The sequence below is a fragment of the Oncorhynchus mykiss genome, chromosome 2 (genome assembly GCF_013265735.2).
Source record: "Oncorhynchus mykiss isolate Arlee chromosome 2, USDA_OmykA_1.1, whole genome shotgun sequence".
Classification (NCBI taxonomy): domain Eukaryota; kingdom Metazoa; phylum Chordata; class Actinopteri; order Salmoniformes; family Salmonidae; genus Oncorhynchus; species Oncorhynchus mykiss.
In genome coordinates, this window is record NC_048566.1 from 37319293 (window position 1) to 37339241 (window position 19949).

The following is a 19949-nucleotide window of genomic DNA, read 5'->3' on the forward strand; positions in this document are numbered from 1 at the left end:
TTGTTCTTAACTGACTTGCCTAGTTAAAATAAAGGTTAAATAAATGAATTCAATAAAAACTCAACGCAGGCCATGCGGGCCAAAAATAGAAACAGAACATGTAAAGTGTTGGTTTCATGTGCACACACTTGTACATCTCTGTTAGTGAGCATTTCTCTTTTGCCAAGATAATCCATCCCCCTGACAGGTGTGGCATATCAAGTAGCTGATTAAACAGCGTGGTCATTACACTTTAAAATGTGCAGTTTTGTCACGCAAACACAATGCCACAGTTTTAAGGGAGTGTGCAATTGGCATGAAGACCGCAGGAATGTCCAGCAGAGCTTTTGCCAGCAAATGTAATGTTAATTTCTCTACCATAAGCTGACTCCAATGTCATTTTAGAGAATTTGGCAGTACGTTCAACCGCCCTTCAAAACAACCACAGACCACGTGTAACCACGCCAGCCTAGGACCTCCACATCCGGCTTCTTCACCGGCGGGATTGTCTGAGGTAGGGTGCAGAGGGGGTTCTGAGGGGTATTTCTGTGTGTCATAAAGTCTTTTGTGGGGGAAAACTCATTCTGATTGGCTGGGCCTGGCTCCCCAGTGGGTGGGCCTGGCTCCCCAGTGGGTGGGCCTGGCTCCCCAGTGGGTGGGCCTGGCTGACAATTGTGTGCGCCCCTGCCCAGTCATGGGAAATCCATAGATTAGGGTCTAATTTATTTATTTCAATTAACTGAACTGTAACTCAGTAAAATATTTTAAATTGTTGCATGTTGCGGTTATGTTTTTGTTCAGTATATAAGGTTTATATGAAATGTCAGGTTAAAGAAGGATTTTTAATACTTAAGACAATTGAGACAATGTATGCCAATGGTCCACCACCCAAAGGACATCCAGCCAACTTGGCACAACTGTGAGAAGCATTGGAGTCAACGTGCGCCAGTTTCCCTGTGGAACACTTGACACCTTGTAGAGTCCATGCCCCGACGAATTGACCTGTTCTGAGGGCAAAAGGCGGTGCAACTCAATATTAGGAAGGTGTTCTTAATGTTTTGTATACTCAGTGTAAAATCAAGCCGTATTTGATGATGGCTATTGAACACAGACACTTAGACACAACCTAAAGGTATATGACACAACCTAAAGGTATTTGTATTTTTCCACAAAACGTGACTGTATAATTAAGTCATAAAGCCCGAGTGGGTGTGGTCTACGGCCAATATACCAGAGCTAAGTGCTGTTCTTAAGCAGGACGCAATGCAGAGTGCCTGGATACAGCCTTGGTATATTGGCCATACAGTATACCACAAACCCCCAAGGTGGTACCTTACTGGTTGCCAACATAATCCCCCCCCCCCCCCCCCCCCCCCCCCCACCCTCCCCCATTTGCTCTTACACTGCTGCTAATCGCTGTTTATAATCTATGCATAGTCACTTAATCCCTACCTGTACAAATTACCCCGACTAACCTGTACCCCCGCACATTGACTCGGTACCAGTACCCCCTGTATATAGCCTCGTTATTGTTATTTTATTATTTTACTTTTTAATTCATGTTTTACTTGAACTGCATTGCTGGTTAAGGACTTGTAATTAAGCATATCACAGTAAGGTTGTATTCGGAACATGTGACAAATACAATTTGATTTGCTTTGAATTAGAGCAGTAAAAATAAATGTTTTGCCATACACATAGTATACAGTCTGATATACCAAGGCTGTCATCCAATCAGCATTCACGGCTCAATGCACCCAATTTATAACAGCACATGTTAAACTGGTATACAGGAGATCTAAATACAAACATATTAAACTGGTATACAGTAGACCTACATACAAACATATTAAACTGGTATACAGTAGACCTACATACAAACATATTAAACTGGTATACAGTAGACCTACATACAAACATATTAAACTGGTATACAGTAGACCTACATACAAACATATTAAACTGGTATACAGTAGACCTACATACAAACATATTAAACTGGTATACAGTAGACCTACATACAAACATATTAAACTGGTATACAGTAGACCTACATACAAACATATTAAACTGGTATACAGTAGACCTACATACAAACATATTAAACTGGTATACAGTAGATCTACATACAAACATATTAAACTGGTATACAGTAGACCTACATACAAACATATTAAACTGGTATACAGTAGGCCTACATACAAACATATTAAACTGGTATACAGTAGACCTACATACAAACATATTAAACTGGTATACAGTAGATCTACATACAAACATATTAAACTGGTATACAGTAGACCTACATACAAACATATTAAACTGGTATACAGTAGACCTACACACAAACATATTAAACTGGTATACAGTAGACCTACATACAAACATATTAAACTGGTATACAGTAGATCTACATACAAACATATTAAACTGGTATACAGTAGACCTACATACAAACATATTAAACTGGTATACAGTAGACCTACATACAAACATATTAAACTGGTATACAGTAGACCTACATACAAACATATTAAACTGGTATACAGTAGGCCTACATACAAACATATTGAAGTGCAATATACCAGAAACAACGTTATATAGAGCTGTGAATAGACTTGTTGCGTCGCTCTTCCACTTCTAACCAGGCTGCACTTTCATGCTCCTAAAACAGTTCAGAGTCAGTGTCATGCCCTGCAGCTGTCTAAATGACATAGGGCACACCCCCACCCCATTCCTCACCCCCTCTTATAGCTGGTGACATGCAAGACCTTAACAAACCTCCGGGGTATCAGAGTGGGGGGCACACAGGATGCCCTGTGCATGTCGGCAAAAAGTGCTCAAACTACCAAACAATGCAGAGAAAGAGGAATGTTACGTCAATATCTTTCAAATCGGAGGATCACCCTCCACCCACCGCCCGCTCTGCTACCCCGCCAACCCACCCCAGCCTCCCCTCTCCAGGCTCTGGGTGAATGAAAGGCGGGCTTCAGGGGGAACAGTGGACTGTCTGTTGCGGCCGGACAGAGGGACAGAGGGGTCCCGGAACTGCGCACACAGCGGTGTGACCGCTGTGGCCCATGCCGCCCCCTCCTACCACCACTCTCACCGCCCCTGGTCCTGGACCTGAAGGTCCTGACGAACGCACTCCTCTGGTCATGTGACGCAGAGAGAAAGGGGTAGGGTGAGAGGAAGGAGAGAGGGATGGAGTAGGGAGGAAAAGAGAGAGTAGGGAGGGAGAGGAAAAGACCGATAAATGGCGAGTGAGTAGGGAGAGAGAGAGAAAGAGGGAGGGGGAGGGAAGTCAGTCACGCCGCCACCAGGTAGAACAGGACTCATGCACAGAGGATCAATATTGAAGTGCCACACAAGGATTCATGTTAAGCAGCTCTATGGCTGTGTGTGTGCTAGTGGGTCAAAGTGCGCTACAGCACCTTGACTTATTTTGATAATCTTGAATATTATTAAATATTGCCCAGGAAAATGTCCAAATCTAGCCAGAAGGCAACACTTCTTATTTAGTATTTGTGGAACCAAAGTATTCCATCGGTCTGGTTTAATTTTGAAAAGTTTGACCTATTTTGACTGTTGAGTTGTGTTAAGGCTATGGTGTCCATATTAAGGCTATGTTGAGTTGTGTTAAGGCTATGGTGTCCATATTAAGACTATGTTGAGTTGTGTTAAGGCTATGGTGTCCATATTAAGGCTATGGTGTCCATATTAAGGATATGGTGTCCATATTAAGACTATGTTGAGTTGTGTTAAGGCTATGGTGTCCATATTAAGGCTATGGTGTCCATATTAAGGATATGGTGTCCATATTAAGACTATGTTGAGTTGTGTTAAGGCTATGGTGTCCATATTAAGACTATGTTGAGTTGTGTTAAGGCTATGGTGTCCATATTAAGACTATGTTGAGTTGTGTTAAGGCTATGGTGTCCATATTAAGACTATGTTGAGTTGTGTTAAGGCTATGGTGTCCATATTAAGACTATGTTGAGTTGTGTTAAGGCTATGGTGTCCATATTAAGGCTATGGTGTCCATATTAAGACTATGTTGAGTTGTGTTAAGGCTATGTTGAGTTGTGTTAAGGCTTTGGTGTCCATATTAAGACTATGTTGAGTTGTGTTAAGGCTATGGTGTCCATATTAAGACTATGTTGAGTTGTGTTAAGGCTATGGTGTCCATATTAAGGCTATGGTGTCCATATTAAGGCTATGGTGTCCATATTAAGACTATGTTGAGTTGTGTTAAGGCTATGTTGAGTTGTGTTAAGGCTATGTTGAGTTGTGTTAAGGCTTTGGTGTCCATATTAAGACTATGTTGAGTTGTGTTAAGGCTATGGTGTCCATATTAAGGCTATGTTGAGTTGTGTTAAGGCTATGGTGTCCATATTAAGGCTATGGTGTCCATATTAAGGATATGGTGTCCATATTAAGACTATGTTGAGTTGTGTTAAGGCTATGGTGTCCATATTAAGGCTATGGTGTCCATATTAAGGATATGGTGTCCATATTAAGACTATGTTGAGTTGTGTTAAGGCTATGGTGTCCATATTAAGACTATGTTGAGTTGTGTTAAGGCTATGGTGTCCATATTAAGACTATGTTGAGTTGTGTTAAGGCTATGGTGTCCATATTAAGGCTATGGTGTCCATATTAAGGATATGGTGTCCATATTAAGACTATGTTGTGTTAAGGCTATGGTGTCCATATTAAGGCTATGGTGGCCATATTAAGGATATGGTGTCCATATTAAGACTATGTTGAGTTGTGTTAAGGCTATGGTGTCCATATTAAGACTATGTTGAGTTGTGTTAAGGCTATGGTGTCCATATTAAGACTATGTTGAGTTGTGTTAAGGCTATGGTGTCCATATTAAGGCTATGGTGTCCATATTAAGACTATGTTGAGTTGTGTTAAGGCTATGTTGAGTTGTGTTAAGGCTTTGGTGTCCATATTAAGACTATGTTGAGTTGTGTTAAGGCTATGGTGTCCATATTAAGACTATGTTGAGTTGTGTTAAGGCTATGGTGTCCATATTAAGGCTATGGTGTCCATATTAAGGCTATGGTGTCCATATTAAGACTATGTTGAGTTGTGTTAAGGCTATGTTGAGTTGTGTTAAGGCTATGTTGAGTTGTGTTAAGGCTTTGGTGTCCATATTAAGACTATGTTGAGTTGTGTTAAGGCTATGGTGTCCATATTAAGGCTATGTTGAGTTGTGTTAAGGCTATGTTGAGTTGTGTTAAGGCTATGTTGAGTTGTGTTAAGGCTTTGGTGTCCATATTAAGACTATGTTGAGTTGTGTTAAGGCTATGGTGTCCATATTAAGGCTATGGTGTCCATATTAAGACTATGTTGAGTTGTGTTAAGGCTATGGTGTCCATATTAAGGCTATGTTGAGTTGTGTTAAGGCTATGGTGTCCATATTAAGGCTATGGTGTCCATATTAAGACTATGTTGAGTTGTGTTAAGGCTATGGTGTCCATATTAAGGCTATGTTGAGTTGTGTTAAGGCTTTGGTGTCCATATTAAGGCTATGTTGAGTTGTGTTAAGGCTATGGTGTCCATATTAAGGCTATGTTGAGTTGTGTTAAGGCTATGGTGTCCATATTAAGGCTGTGTTGAGTTGTGTTAAGGCTTTGGTGTCCATATTAAGGCTATGTTGAGTTGTGTTAAGGCTATGGTGTCCATATTAAGGATATGGTGTCCATATTAAGACTATGTTGAGTTGTGTTAAGGCTATGGTGTCCATATTAAGACTATATTGAGTTGTGTTAAGGCTATGGTGTCCATATTAAGACTATGTTGAGTTGTGTTAAGGCTATGGTGTCCGTATTAAGGCTATGGTGTCCATATTAAGGCTATGGTGTCCATATTAAGGCTATGGTGTCCATATTAAGACTATGTTGAGTTGTGTTAAGGCTATGTTGAGTTGTGTTAAGGCTTTGGTGTCCATATTAAGACTATGTTGAGTTGTGTTAAGGCTATGGTGTCCATATTAAGACTATGTTGAGTTGTGTTAAGGCTATGGTGTCCATATTAAGGCTATGGTGTCCATATTAAGGCTATGGTGTCCATATTAAGACTATGTTGAGTTGTGTTAAGGCTATGGTGTCCATATTAAGGCTATGTTGAGTTGTGTTAAGGCTATGTTGAGTTGTGTTAAGGCTATGTTGAGTTGTGTTAAGGCTTTGGTGTCCATATTAAGACTATGTTGAGTTGTGTTAAGGCTATGGTGTCCATATTAAGGCTATGGTGTCCATATTAAGACTATGTTGAGTTGTGTTAAGGCTATGGTGTCCATATTAAGGCTATGTTGAGTTGTGTTAAGGCTATGGTGTCCATATTAAGGCTATGGTGTCCATATTAAGGCTATGGTGTCCATATTAAGACTATGTTGAGTTGTGTTAAGGCTATGTTGAGTTGTGTTAAGGCTTTGGTGTCCATATTAAGACTATGTTGAGTTGTGTTAAGGCTATGGTGTCCATATTAAGACTATGTTGAGTTGTGTTAAGGCTATGGTGTCCATATTAAGGCTATGGTGTCCATATTAAGACTATGTTGAGTTGTGTTAAGGCTATGGTGTCCATATTAAGGCTATGTTGAGTTGTGTTAAGGCTATGTTGAGTTGTGTTAAGGCTATGTTGAGTTGTGTTAAGGCTTTGGTGTCCATATTAAGACTATGTTGAGTTGTGTTAAGGCTATGGTGTCCATATTAAGGCTATGGTGTCCATATTAAGACTATGTTGAGTTGTGTTAAGGCTATGGTGTCCATATTAAGGCTATGTTGAGTTGTGTTAAGGCTTTGGTGTCCATATTAAGGCTATGTTGAGTTGTGTTAAGGCTATGGTGTCCATATTAAGGCTGTGTTGAGTTGTGTTAAGGCTTTGGTGTCCATATTAAGGCTATGTTGAGTTGTGTTAAGGCTATGGTGTCCATATTAAGGCTATGGTGTCCATATTAAGGCTATGTTGAGTTGTGTTAAGGCTATGTTGAGTTGTGTTAAGGCTATGGTGTCCATATTAAGGCTATGTTGAGTTGTGTTAAGGCTACGGTGTCCATATTAAGACTATGTTGAGTTGTGTTAAGGCTATGGTGTCCATATTAAGACTATGGTGAGTTGTGTTAAGGCTATGTTGAGTTGTGTTAAGGCTATGGTGTCCATATTAAGGCTATGTTGAGTTGTGTTAAGGCTATGGTGTCCATATTAAGACTATGTTGAGTTGTGTTAAGGCTATGGTGTCCATATTAAGGCTATGTTGAGTTGTGTTAAGGCTATGGTGTCCATATTAAGACTATGTTGAGTTGTGTTAAGGCTATGTTGAGTTGTGTTAAGGCTATGGTGTCCATATTAAGACTATGTTGAGTTGTGTTAAGGCTATGGTGTCCATATTAAGACTATGTTGAGTTGTGTTAAGGCTATGTTGAGTTGTGTTAAGGCTATGGTGTCCATATTAAGACTATGTTGAGTTGTGTTAAGGCTATGGTGTCCATATTAAGACTATGTTGAGTTGTGTTAAGGCTATGGTGTCCATATTAAGGCTATGTTGAGTTGTGTTAAGGCTATGCTGTCCATATTAAGGCTATGTTGAGTTGTGTTAAGGCTATGGTGTCCATATTAAGGCTATGGTGTCCGTATTAAGACAATGTTGAGTTGTGTTAAGGCTATGGTGTCCATATTAAGCCAGTCTCAGAGTCAAAAGAATTGGAGCTGCTTTGTGTGAGGCCTAAACTAAAACATCACTCTCCATTTCCTTTTGGCCTCTCCTTAACAACTGTCTCGCCTTTGCTCTGGTCAGCACCGCAACAGCCAGGCCCAAGCTCAGTCCTCCACCCCCCAGGCCGGGTGACATTTGTGCAGGGCTCCCTCCGTCCTCCCGTGGGTCCCAGGAGAAGCTGATGGATGGGGCTTGTTTATGAAGCTGCTGCCACCACAGTGATCAATCAAGCCTGACTCAGAGTGATCTGGGCTCAGGGCCTGCAATCTTCTGTGTGTGAGAGAGCTCACACACACACAGAGATCGGCTCTCTCGCAAACACACCGCAAATCTCTTGCAGCTCCTTTCCTGATGAACACACAAACCCATACACGTTCACAGTACATACAAACACGCACAAAGGTGTGTACATCTAGAGTGGGATGTTTTCCTTTGAGTCGATTTGAATTCTTGATACAGTAAGGCTATGACTCTTGTGACTTTCGCCTGGAAGTCAGCTGTGGGTACAGTTGTCACCTGATCCCAGACCAAAGTTGTTGGACATAAAAAAAACAAATGAGAGGGAAAATATGAGAACTTGGTAATGAGATCAAAGGAGGTAAAGTTTGTATTGAGTCGAGTAGGCAGAGCTGAGTAAATTGGCAGAATAAATCTGATTATGGAAACTTTCCTTCAGAAATTGTGTTTACAACTTTCAATAGATACACTGAGTTCACAAAGCAACACCTACTCTTTCCATGACGTAGACTGACCAGATGAAAGCTATGATCCCTTATTGGTGTCACTTGTTAAAAGCACTTCAATCAATGTAGATGAAGGGGAGGAGACAGGTTTAAGAATGATTTTTAAGCCTTGAGACATGGATTGTGTATGTGCGCCATTCAGAGGGTGAATGGGCACGACAAAATATCTAAGTGCCTTTTGTATGGTGCCAGGTGCACTGGTTTGTGTCAAGAACTGCAACGCTGCTGGGTTTTTCACACTCAACAGTTTCCCGTTGGTTGTATCAAGATTGATTAACCACACAAAGGACATCCAGCCAACTTGACACAACTGTGGGAAGCATTGGAGTCAACACGGGCCAGGATCCCTGTGGAATGCTTCCGACGCCTTGTAAGTCCACGCCCTGACAAATTGAGGCTGTTCTGAGGGTGAAAGGGGGTGGGGGTGCAACTCAATATTAGGAAAGTGATCTGAATAGCTCCACGTTTTTCATATTTTGGACGCTGAACCAAAACCAAAACCTAATATTAGAGAAAGGGAACCTGAGTGAACAAATAACAAAACATAGTAACACTTTTTTTAAATGTATTTAATAAACAAAGTTATGCAACACACAATGCGTGAAAAAGTAATTGACCGCTTACACTCAATAACGGGTTGTGCCAGTGACTGCAACCAAACGCTTCCTGTGGTTGTTGATGAATCTCTCACATCACTGTGGAGGAATTTTTTCCCACTCTTCCATATAGTACTCCTTTAACTCAGTGACATTTGTGAGTTTTTGAGCATCAACAGTACATTTCAGGTCCTGCCACAACATCTCAATCAGGTTTAGGTCTGGATCTTGACTAGGCCATTCCAGAACTTTAAATGTGTTACTTTTCAGCCATTCTCATGTAGACCTGTGTTTTTTGGTTCTTACTGTGGAATGCAGGTCTACATCAGAATGTCTGAAAAGCGACACATTCAGTATTCTGGAATGGCCTAGACAAAGTCTAGTTAAAGCAGTTCTACATGGAAGAGTGGTCAGAAATTCCTCCACAGGGATGTGAGAAAAGGAATCAAATCACATGTTTTATTTGTCACGTGCGCTCACCACAACAGGTGTAGACTTTACTGGGAAATGCTTACTCTACGAGCCCCATTCCCAACAATGCAGTTACATTTGCAAAAAAACTGGAACAGGAAATTGTAACACAATAAAATAACAATACTATATACAAGGAGTACCATTACCGAGTCAATGTGCAGGGGTACGAGGTAGTTGAGGTACAGTAAATGAGGTAATATGTACATGTAGGTAGTGTGACGACCCTCCCACTCTGTCTGCCGAAATTCTCTCTTTGCTTTTGTTTTCCATCATAGGATGTCGGTGGGCGGATCGTCAGCGAAATGAAACACACCTGGGCTCGGGTTCGACCCAGGGATATATACACCTTTCCCACATACATTGAGAAAACTCTCTCCACGCAGACACACTGTTTTTTTTTTCTTTCATTGTGGCATTTGGGGTTTCTTTGTGATGATTTGTTTTGGAGCGTTTCAACACCCCTCATTATCACCACCTATGCAAGCATCCACTCACTTACAATCCACACACCATTGTTACTTGTATATAGTTGACTTTATTTAATAAAAATGTTTGTCATTTCATTATCTCCGTGTTTTCTCCCTCTTGGTTACGGGCTAATAGCCGGTTTGTAACAGTAGGGTTAAAAGTGGCAATCGGGCAATCAGGATAGATAATATACAGAGTAGCAGCAGCAGCGTATGGGAAGTGTGAAAGTGTGTCTGAGGGAGTGGCGTCAATAAGCATGTGTGCGTGTGTGAGCGTGTGTATTCTATATGTGTGTGTATTTGTGTGTTAGAGTGCCAGTGTAGTATGTGAGTGTGTAGGTATAGTCCAGTGAGTGTGCAAAGAGCCGGTACAAGAGAGCCAACGGCAATATTCCGGGTAGTCATTTGATTTACTTTTCAGCAATGTTATGGCTTGGAGGTAGAAGCTGTTCAGGAGCCTTTTGGTCCCAACCAGTTATTGAGATTAACGGCCCTGCTACACTATGGCCATCGGGTGTCCGGCGTTGTCATCAGCCGTCAGACGTTGAGTAAACGCTTCCATTGAAATCAATGAAAGCTGCTTCACTTGTGCTCGCGTTGTGCCACATCCAATGGCAGTGTCCAAGCTCAAGAATCGCTGAGGTTCAATTCTCGATGGCTGACACACATGTTCATTCGATCTGGGTAATGTGTCGTACTTGATTGCTAGTACAAAAAGTGAATTGCTTTGCCACATTGTTTGCAGAATTATTGTATTGCCTTGTTTAAAACAGGATGCATGTTGTGGAATATTTTTTTATTCTCTACCGGCTTCCTTCTTTTCACTGTCGATTAAATTAGTATTGTGGGGTAAGTTTTCGACTGTCACAGCCATTAATCTGTCACTGTTTTAAAGTCACCATTGGCCTCATGGTGAAATTCTTGAGCTGTTTCCTTCCTCTCCGGCAACGGCGTTAGGAGGGACGCCTCTATTTTTGTAGTGACTGGGTGTATTGATCTGCTTTTAATTTTTTTTTTTATTACCCATCTACCTATAGGTGCCGTTCTTTGCGAGGCACTGGAAAATCTGTGGATGAATCTGTGTATGAAATTCTCTGCTCAACTGAGGGACCTTAAAGATAATTGTATGTGTGGGGTACAGAGATCAGGTACTAATTCAAAAAGGACGTTAAACACTGTTTGAGCCCATGCAACTTATGTGATGCAAATATTTACTCCTATTTAGGGTTGCCATAAAAGTTTCCACATTCAATGATTTAAAAAAAACAGGCTGTAAAACAACAAAATGTGGAAAAGGTGTGTGAATACTTTCTGAAGACACTGTAGCTAGTTGCATTGACTAGCTAGGTTCACAATGTAAAAAGCAACTTCTGAAAGTAGAGGATCCTTTAGTACAACCACTAGCAATATTTTAATGAATATTTACAACAAAAAAAACGGAACAAAGCTATTGTCCTTACGCATAATCGATGAATTTGGTACAGTACAGTAAGGGAAGATAGAATAAAGAGGCTCTTCCCCTCTGCTCCTCTCCGCTTTCAAAACAACATGCTCTGTGTAGCCGGTAGAACGTCACATTGACGCGACGCTGATGGCAAAGCAACGTTTATAGTGGAGCTGAAGTGTAAAGGGGCAATAATAATATATGTATGTATAATATATGTATAATGGCAGCTATAAAAACTGGACCAGTCAAAAGTTTGGACACACCTACTCATTCAAGGTTTTTTTTTTTTTTTTTGGTTTTACTATTTTGTACATTGCAGAATAATAGTGAAAAAAGTAACAAATCAAAATATATTTTATACTTGAGATTCTTCAAAGTAGCCACCCATGACTTGATGACAGCGTTGCACACTCTTGGCATTCTCTCAACCAGCTTCCCCTGGAATGCTTTACCCAACAGTCTTGGAAGGAGATTCCACATATGCTGAGCACTTGTTGGCTGCATTTCCTTCACTCGCGGTCCAACTCATCCCTAACCATCTCAATTGGGTTGAGGTCGGGTGATTGTGAAGGCCAGTTCATCTGATGCAGCACTCTATCACTCTTCTTATTGGTCAAATAGCCCTTACACAGCCTGGAGGTTTGTTGGGTCATTGTCCTGTTGAAAAACAAATGATAGTGCCACTAAGCACAAACCAGATGGGATGGCATATCGCTGCAGAATGCGGTGGTAGCCATGTTGGTTAAGTGTGCCTTGAATTCTGAATAAATCACAGTGTCACCAGCAAAGCACCTCCACACCTCTTCTTCCATGATTCACAGTGCGAATCACACATCCAGAGATCATCCATTCACCTACTCTGCGTCTCACAAAGAGACGGCGGTTGGAACCAAAAATCTCAAATTTGTACTCATTGAAATGCATCAAGGCAAAGGGTGGCTACTTTGAAGAAACTAAAATATATTTAGATTTGTTTAACACTTTTTGGGTTACTACATGATTCATTGTGTTATTTCATCGTTTTGATGTCGCCACTATTATTCTACAATGTAGTAAATATTCAAAAGAAAAACCTTGGAATAAGTGTCCAAACTTTCAACTGGTACTGTATTTACATATGACAATTCTGACTAGTCTTATTTATACTGTTATGTAGACAATAATTGGTCTTTAAACGACGCAAAGAAAATACTAACCACACTATGTTCTTGAATTGAGCTGTCCTGAGCAAGTTAAGCCCAACTGTACTTACTTCAAATCTACCATCTAGACCCTCTGCCAAAATAAAGGAAACACGAAAATAAAGTGTCTTAATAGGGTGTTGGGCCATCACGAGCCATAACAGCTTCCATGCACCTTGGCATAGATTCTACAAGTGTCTGGAACTCTATTGGAGGGATACGACACCACTCTTCAACAAGAATTTCTATAATTTTGTGCTTCGTTGATGGTGGTGGAAAGCGCCGTCTCAGGCACCGCTCCTGAATCTCCCATAAGGTGTTCCAATTGGGTTGAGAACGGGTGACTGAGGCAGCCATGGCATATGGGTTACATAGTTTGTGTGTTCATCAAACCATTCAGTGACCACTTGTGCAATGTGGATGGGGGCATAGCCATCGTAGCCAAAATAATGCCCAGAATAACAGGCTGCCAGGTATTTTTTACATGAACTTAAGATTAACATCCCATCAATTGCTTAACAAAAATCAGGAACCACACCTGTGTGGAAGCACTAGCTTTCAATATACTTTGCATCCCGTATAATATTATTTACTCAAGTGTTTCCATTATTTTGGCAGTACATTCCATTGATAAAGTACACTAGTGCCATCTACTGGTAGCATAACTGAACAGCATGATATTGATAAACGCTCACATGAACCTATAAAGATGACGTTTGACAGACAAGATTGAGGCTTTAGGAATCTGTCTCAAAACAATTTATTCATACAATAATCAAACTTATATCCTTTGATAAATGTGTACAAAAACCCTGCAGTGCTGCAATCATAGAGATAAATCTATGCCTCCAACAACAATTGAGTGTATTCTTGTACCATTTCACTTGTCCATATCCACATGAATTGCGCTAGGCAAACCAAAGTCCACATTTCTGTCCGATGGAGACCGACTGGTGATTGTATAACAGGCCACAGAAAGGTCTGGTTGATGATGCATTTCCTGTTCAAAGAGGTTTACCTTTCTCATCGCTTCCTCTTAGCTTCAAACTTGTAGACGGCAGAGGCATTGACCGTCTCTTTGCTCACCTTCACCTTCTTGTTCTTATCCTGGACAGAGAGGAGACACCACAGAGATGGTAATACTGTTGAACATTCTATCATTTAGTGTGTCATCGTATTCTGTGGGAGACACACACAAGCACAACGAGGATCAAAGAAACCTCCTATATAGTTAACAAGCAGGCTGTTCTTTCTAGAAGTAGATGCCCCCTTTGGGACAGTGGATAGAATCGAATGGATTAGAACAGAACACAATTTAAAAGCCTAGAATTAAGTACAACTTATCCACCAGAGGGGGGAAACGTACCTTTGGCTTTTCTAACATGTGAAGCGCCTAGAAATACCCCATCAATACAACTATCATGGGGAAATCCATGTCTTTCCCAACCACCGTCGTAAGCATTACGAATCATTAAGTTTATATGGCTTGCGGTCATCTCCTACTCACGTGTAGGTCTTTGCGTGTCTGGATCTTCTGGCCAATGACAAACATCTTCTTCTCCCGGTCAATCCGCTGGGACAAGATCTTGTACTGGTGCTTCCTCTGTCTGGCCAACTTCTGCAGAGAGGAAAACATACGCAACCATCAACACATGCAACAGAGAAATACTCTGTGGAGAGTTGAATAACCACACACACCATAATTGAGAAATATGAGAAATCTTGTGAGTTTATGCTAACAAAAGGCCTTAAAATGAGAGACTGGAACGGTCTTTTTTTTTTTGTTGCAAAATCGACCCACCCGGTGCCCTGGGCGAGCTAAAACGAATGCACCCATTGCTGAGGATCAGTGTGGCTATCAGGATACACGGGGGCAGTCCCGACTGACCTTTATCACGAGAGGCTCCACGGCACCCTGGATGGTCTGGCTCTCCAGCGTATGGAGGGTGGGCCGGTTGTACACTCTATCCACCAGCTCAGGAGCTGTATCCAGGTGGCTGGCCAGGTCAAAGTCTGCTACTGTAGTGGAACACAAAACCAGGAGATATGAGGGCCTCTGTCAGTTTCAGATGGTCTTTAAAAACAGTCTTCAGTTAAAGGAAAGATTCACCCATCTCATTTCATCTCTGAGCAATGTTCTAAAGATTCCCGGGGACATGTCATGTTTATCGGAGCTACCTGATCCTAGATCAGCTCTCCTATTCTTAGACACTTCATTAATATGGGCCCTGATTCCTAGGTGTACAAGAAGAACATCTGTACGTATGATGAAAGTGGGAGTTAATGGCCATCTGTATGAAATATCCAACACAATACTACAAAATAACACTGGCCAGTGTGTATATACAGTTGAAGTCAGAAGCTTACATACACTCGTCTTTCAACAACTCCACAAATTTCTTGTTAAACTATAGTTTTGGCAACTCGGTTAGGACATCTACTTTGTGCATGACACACGTAATATTTCCAACAATTGTTTACAGACAGATTATTTCACTGTATCACAATTCCAGTGTGTCAGAAGTTCACATACACTAAGTTGACTGTGCAGTTAAACAGCTTGGAAAATTCCAGAAAATTATGTCATGGCTTTAGAAGCTTTAGAGGCTAATTTGAGTCAATTTGACATGTACCTGTGGATGTATTTCAAGGCCTACCTTCAAACTCAGTGCCTCTTTGCTTGACATTACGGGGAAATCAGCCAAGACCCCAGAAAAAAAAATGATGGACCTCCACAAGTCTAGTTCATCCTTGGGAGAAATGTCCAAATGCCTGAAGGTACCACATTCACCTGTACAAACAATAGTATGCAAGTAGAAACACCATGGGACCACGCAGCCGTCATACCGCTCAGGAAGGAGACACGTTCTGTCTCCTAAAGATGAACATACTTTGGTGTGAAAAGTGCAAATCAATCCCAGAAGAGCAAAGGACCGTGTGAAGATGCTGGAGGAAACAGGTACAAAAGTATATATATCCACAGTTAAACGAGTCCTATATCGACATAACCTGAAAGGCTGCTCAGCAAGGAAGAAGCCACTGTGCAAAACCCGGCATTAAAAAAGTCAGACTACGGTTTGCAACTAGACATGGGGACAAAGATCGTACTCTTTGGAGAAATGTCCTCTAGTCTGTTGAAACAAAAATAGAACTGTTTGGCCATAATGACCATCGTTATGTTTGGAGGGAAAAGGGGGAGGCTTGCAAGCTGAAGAACATTATCCCAACCGTGAAGCACAGGGTGGCAGCATCATGTTGTGGGGGTGCTTTGCTGCAGGAGGGACTGGTGCACTTCACAAAATAGATGGCACCATGAGGGAGGACAATATTGAAGCAACATCTCAACATCTCAAGATGTCAGTCAGGAAGTTAAAGCTTAGTCACAAATGGGTCTTCCAAATTAACCATGACCCCAAGCATACTTCCAAATTTGTGGCAAAATGGCTTAAGGACAACACAGTCTAGGTATTGGAGTGGCCATCACAAAGCCCTGACCTCAATCCTATAGAACATTTGTGGGCAGATCTGAAAAAGCGTGTGCGAGCAAGGAGACCTACAAACCTGAATCAGTTACACCAGCTCTGTCAGGAGGAATGGGCTGAAAATCACCCAACGTATTGTGAGAAGCTTTTGAAAGGCTTACCAAAAAGTTAAACAAGTTAAACAATTTAAAGGCAATGCTACCAAATACTAATTTAGTGTATGTAAACTTCTGACCCACTGGGAATGTGATGAAAGAAATAAAACACTACTATTATTCTGACATTTCACATTCTTAAAATAAAGTGGTGAGCCTAACTGACCTAAGACAGGGAATTTTTACTAGGGTTAAAATGTCAGGAATTGTGAAAAACTGAGTATAAATGTATTTGGCTAAGTTGTATGTAAACTTCCAACTTCAACTGTACTTTGCTTGGTGTTTGCATTAATGTATTCCTCTACCTTCTTGCTTTGAGTCCAAGTAGAAGGTGTGCCCGTTTTTCTGTTTGCCGTCAGCGTCCAGGAGATGGAGTTCTGATTTCAACCTCTCAATTTTCTGAGGGCAATTCAAAACACTTAAGCCTGCACTCTCACCACTGTATACCACCATTGACAACTTCAGTGATTTAACAGAGTGATAACAAGAAAGCAACAGTCTGCACGTTGCACTCCATGGGATAAATTAACAGTTGATGTTGTTCAATTGCTTTTCATAGGCTCTTATTTGTGCTGACTGGCATAGGTTCACCTCACAATTTCACACTGTACATATTCACAGCCCATTCATTTATCTAATCATACAGCTAAAATGAAATAAGTTCATTCAAGAACACAAGGAAGAGTTTATTCAAGTTTAAAAAGGCACCACACTGAGCTCTTACCTTGCCCTCAGCCACTCTCTTCATCTCTACATATCTGATATCCTGCGTCCTCATCACCTTCCTCTGTTCCTCTGTATTCTCCTCCTCCGTTCCTTTAGCCTTATTTGCCACATGCACTCCATCCTTTCAGAACACAAGAGGACCGGAGATGAGGTTATTTTATTATCAGACTGCAGAAATGGCACAGCCATTAATCTATCATGTTTTACTTTCATTCTTATACCAGTGAGGATGAAATATGGACATGGTAAGACCGTCAAACATGAAATGACCGTATAAGCTAGCTATTGTATTAGCCCGAGTGCCAGTCTGTTTGTGCCATCATGCCAACTGATTATCACACCTGACAATGAGCAGATCTGGGACCAGACTACTCCTGTACAACCTGGTCCCAGATCTTTGAGGTCTTACTCCATTGTGTTTGGCTTGACAATGACCAGAGCAGTTGACAAGACAGCACAAATCTGGGACCAGGCTAAGCAACATCCAACGAGTGATGACTTACCTTAAGCTGAGAGCTGACCATCTTAAAATAGAACTCATCAGGGTTTTTGTCCAAGGTTTTTTTATGCAAAGCAGCAAGGGTGTTCTGTTTCTTGTGGTAGTCACTGAAAAGGTCGAAACAAAGCATATAAAGATCAGCAACCAAATCAAATCTGTACATGGACCACACATATCTAGCTGTGTGGCTCATGTGACAGTTCAGCAAAGGTGAATGTGTTACTAGAATAAGCATGAATTAGATTGACTTACTCCGCGCGAAGTTTGTAATCCTTTTTCTTTTCAAGATGTCCCAGATGTTTTCTGAAAACAGGCTGTGACACAAAATTAAAGATGATTAGTTAACGTTAGTTATTACAGTAGGCAACAGGAACCAAATTCACATTGTCATTAAATAGTTAGCAACATAATGCTACATGTCAACAACCACCAATCAATACTTTACACGTTGGTAGCTGTACAAACAATAGCATTGCTACATGGAAAGTTAACGCGTTAGCTAGCTAGCGATAGTAGCTAGCTAACGTAACAACTATCTCATCCTTACCTGGGATCTTTCTTTGTGATTTTTTTGTTGGGATTTCAATGCCTTTCTAAACGACGACATATTTCCGATTTTCAAAGTAAAAGAATCTATAAAGTAGACAGTTCTTCCTAAAACAAGCAACTGTCTGACTAACTACAAAGCCAAGATGCAAATGCCTCAAAATTCTCCCTTAGTAAAACACGTGGGTATACAGGAAGCGCTACTTCACTTTTCATTTAAGGAGATTCGCTATTTCTTCGCTCTTCGCTGGCAACTATATGTAGTACAAATCAAACCAATGATATTATGGTGAGCTCTCTTGATGTTATGGTGGGTGAAACGAGTGATGACAAAATATTAATATATGTTTCGAATTTCCGTTAGTGTCATTATTCATATCAACAAAATAGACAACATCAAACTTTTGTTGAAATTATCAGATGTGGTGGTTGCAATATTCGCAATTAAACAGTAGGTGGCACTGTTACACACATTTTGAAAATTAACCAGGCACTCCTGCACTGATGTTGAAGGTACTATGTGATAGGTATTTGGGTATGACGATGAGTCAGGCTCCTCCTGTACGTGTCATCTTTCTGATAATGAATGTCCGAATACAGATGATATAACTAACCCCTTGGTCCTAAGGACTACCTTCTAGTACTCAGCAGAATATGCTCACTAAACTGAGGGGCTTAAAATATCTATTTTAATGCTATTATTATATATTGTTATTAATGTCATTTTTCAGCGTGAATTTAAAAAGTAGCTTTAACTTTCGTTGTTGTGAGGATAATCAAATTAAAAATCAGCGATAAGACAACCAAATTAGCCATTCAGCCCAGTAAATCCTTTACTGTGTTGAAAGTTTTCCGTTAAAAGTTTTACTGTGGCTTTAAAATATCAACTTTGGCAATCTTTCTTCAAGCAGACCAAGGCAGATGCCAACATCCTGCTACAGAGACACTGAGCACACATCACCACATTAGCTTTATATGGACTTTTTAAATCATCAGCATCCAAAACTGGGATCGTCCAGTCTGGTCTGTTCTGTCGCATGCTGCAAAATGCCAAGCTTGGAACCAGGAAAAGCTCCGTAACAAACCCAGGTCACTGCGCTAGTCAGTTTATATGTCTTGGCCACAGTTTTGATGCTCCAAATTACTTAAGTCACCGTAATGAAGACCTGCTTTTGCCAAAGAAGTTGATTAACACAAACAGATAATAAACTCAGCAAAAAAAGAAACGTCCTCTCACTGTCAACTGCGCTTACTTTCAGCGAACTTGTGTAAATATTTGGATGAACATAACAAAATTCAACAACTGAGACATAAACTGAACAAGTTCCACAGACATGTGACTAGAAAATGAATAATGTACCCCTGAACAAAGGCGGGGTCAAAATCAAAAGTAACCGTCAGTATCTGGTGTGGCCACCAGCTGCATTAAGTACCTCAGTGCATCTCCTCCTCATGGACTACACCAGATTTGCCAGTTCTTGCTGTGAGATGTTACCCCACTCTTCCACCAAGGCACCTGCAAGTTCCCGGACATTTCTGGGGGGAATGGCCCTAGTCCTCACAATCGGATCATGGCAGAACACTGATATTCCTGTCTTGCAGGAAATCATGCACAGAACGAGCAGTATGGCTGGTGGCATTGTCATGCTGGAGGGTCATGTCAAGATGAGCCTGCAGGAAGGGTACCACATGAGGGAGGAGGATGTCTTCCCTGTAAAGCACAGCGTTGAGATTGCCTGCAATGACAACAAGCTCAGTCTGATGATGCTGTGACACACCGCCCCAGACCATGACTGACCCTTCACCTCCAAATTGATCCCGCTCCAGAGTACAGGCCTTGGTGTAACGCTCATTCCTTCGACCATCACCCCTGGTGAGACAAAATCGCTGCGGAATACTGTGGTAGCCATGCTGGTTAAGTGAGCCTTGA

The 19949-nt window shown here is 41.1% G+C and overlaps 1 protein-coding gene across 1 annotated transcript; it reads right to left on the reverse strand.

The window, feature by feature from the left end:
* Positions 1-13354: 13354 nt before the first annotated feature.
* On the reverse strand, positions 13355-18315 carry LOC110488968 (UTP11 small subunit processome component). Its single transcript, XM_021561473.2, has 8 exons — positions 18021-18315; positions 17726-17787; positions 17478-17580; positions 16973-17095; positions 16554-16647; positions 14500-14630; positions 14119-14229; positions 13355-13718 (listed from the first exon to the last, which is right to left on the reverse strand). The coding sequence occupies exons 1-8, from the start codon at positions 18078-18080 to the stop codon at positions 13635-13637; spliced, it is 768 nt and encodes a 255-aa protein (XP_021417148.2). The 5' UTR covers positions 18081-18315; the 3' UTR covers positions 13355-13634.
* Between the last annotated feature and the right edge of the window lie 1634 nt (positions 18316-19949).

Bases quoted from the DNA above. Each gene is read 5' to 3' on its own strand.
- LOC110488968 (XM_021561473.2), bottom strand. From the start codon at position 18,080: ATGTCGTCGTTTAGAAAGGCATTGAAATCCCAACAAAAAAATCACAAA. The intron at 14,631-16,553 runs GTAGAGGAATAC...GTTCCACTACAG, and splicing joins CTTGGACTCAAAGCAAGAAG to TAGCAGACTTTGACCTGGCC. The intron at 14,230-14,499 runs GTCAGTCGGGAC...TCCTCTCTGCAG, and splicing joins TGGAGCCTCTCGTGATAAAG to AAGTTGGCCAGACAGAGGAA.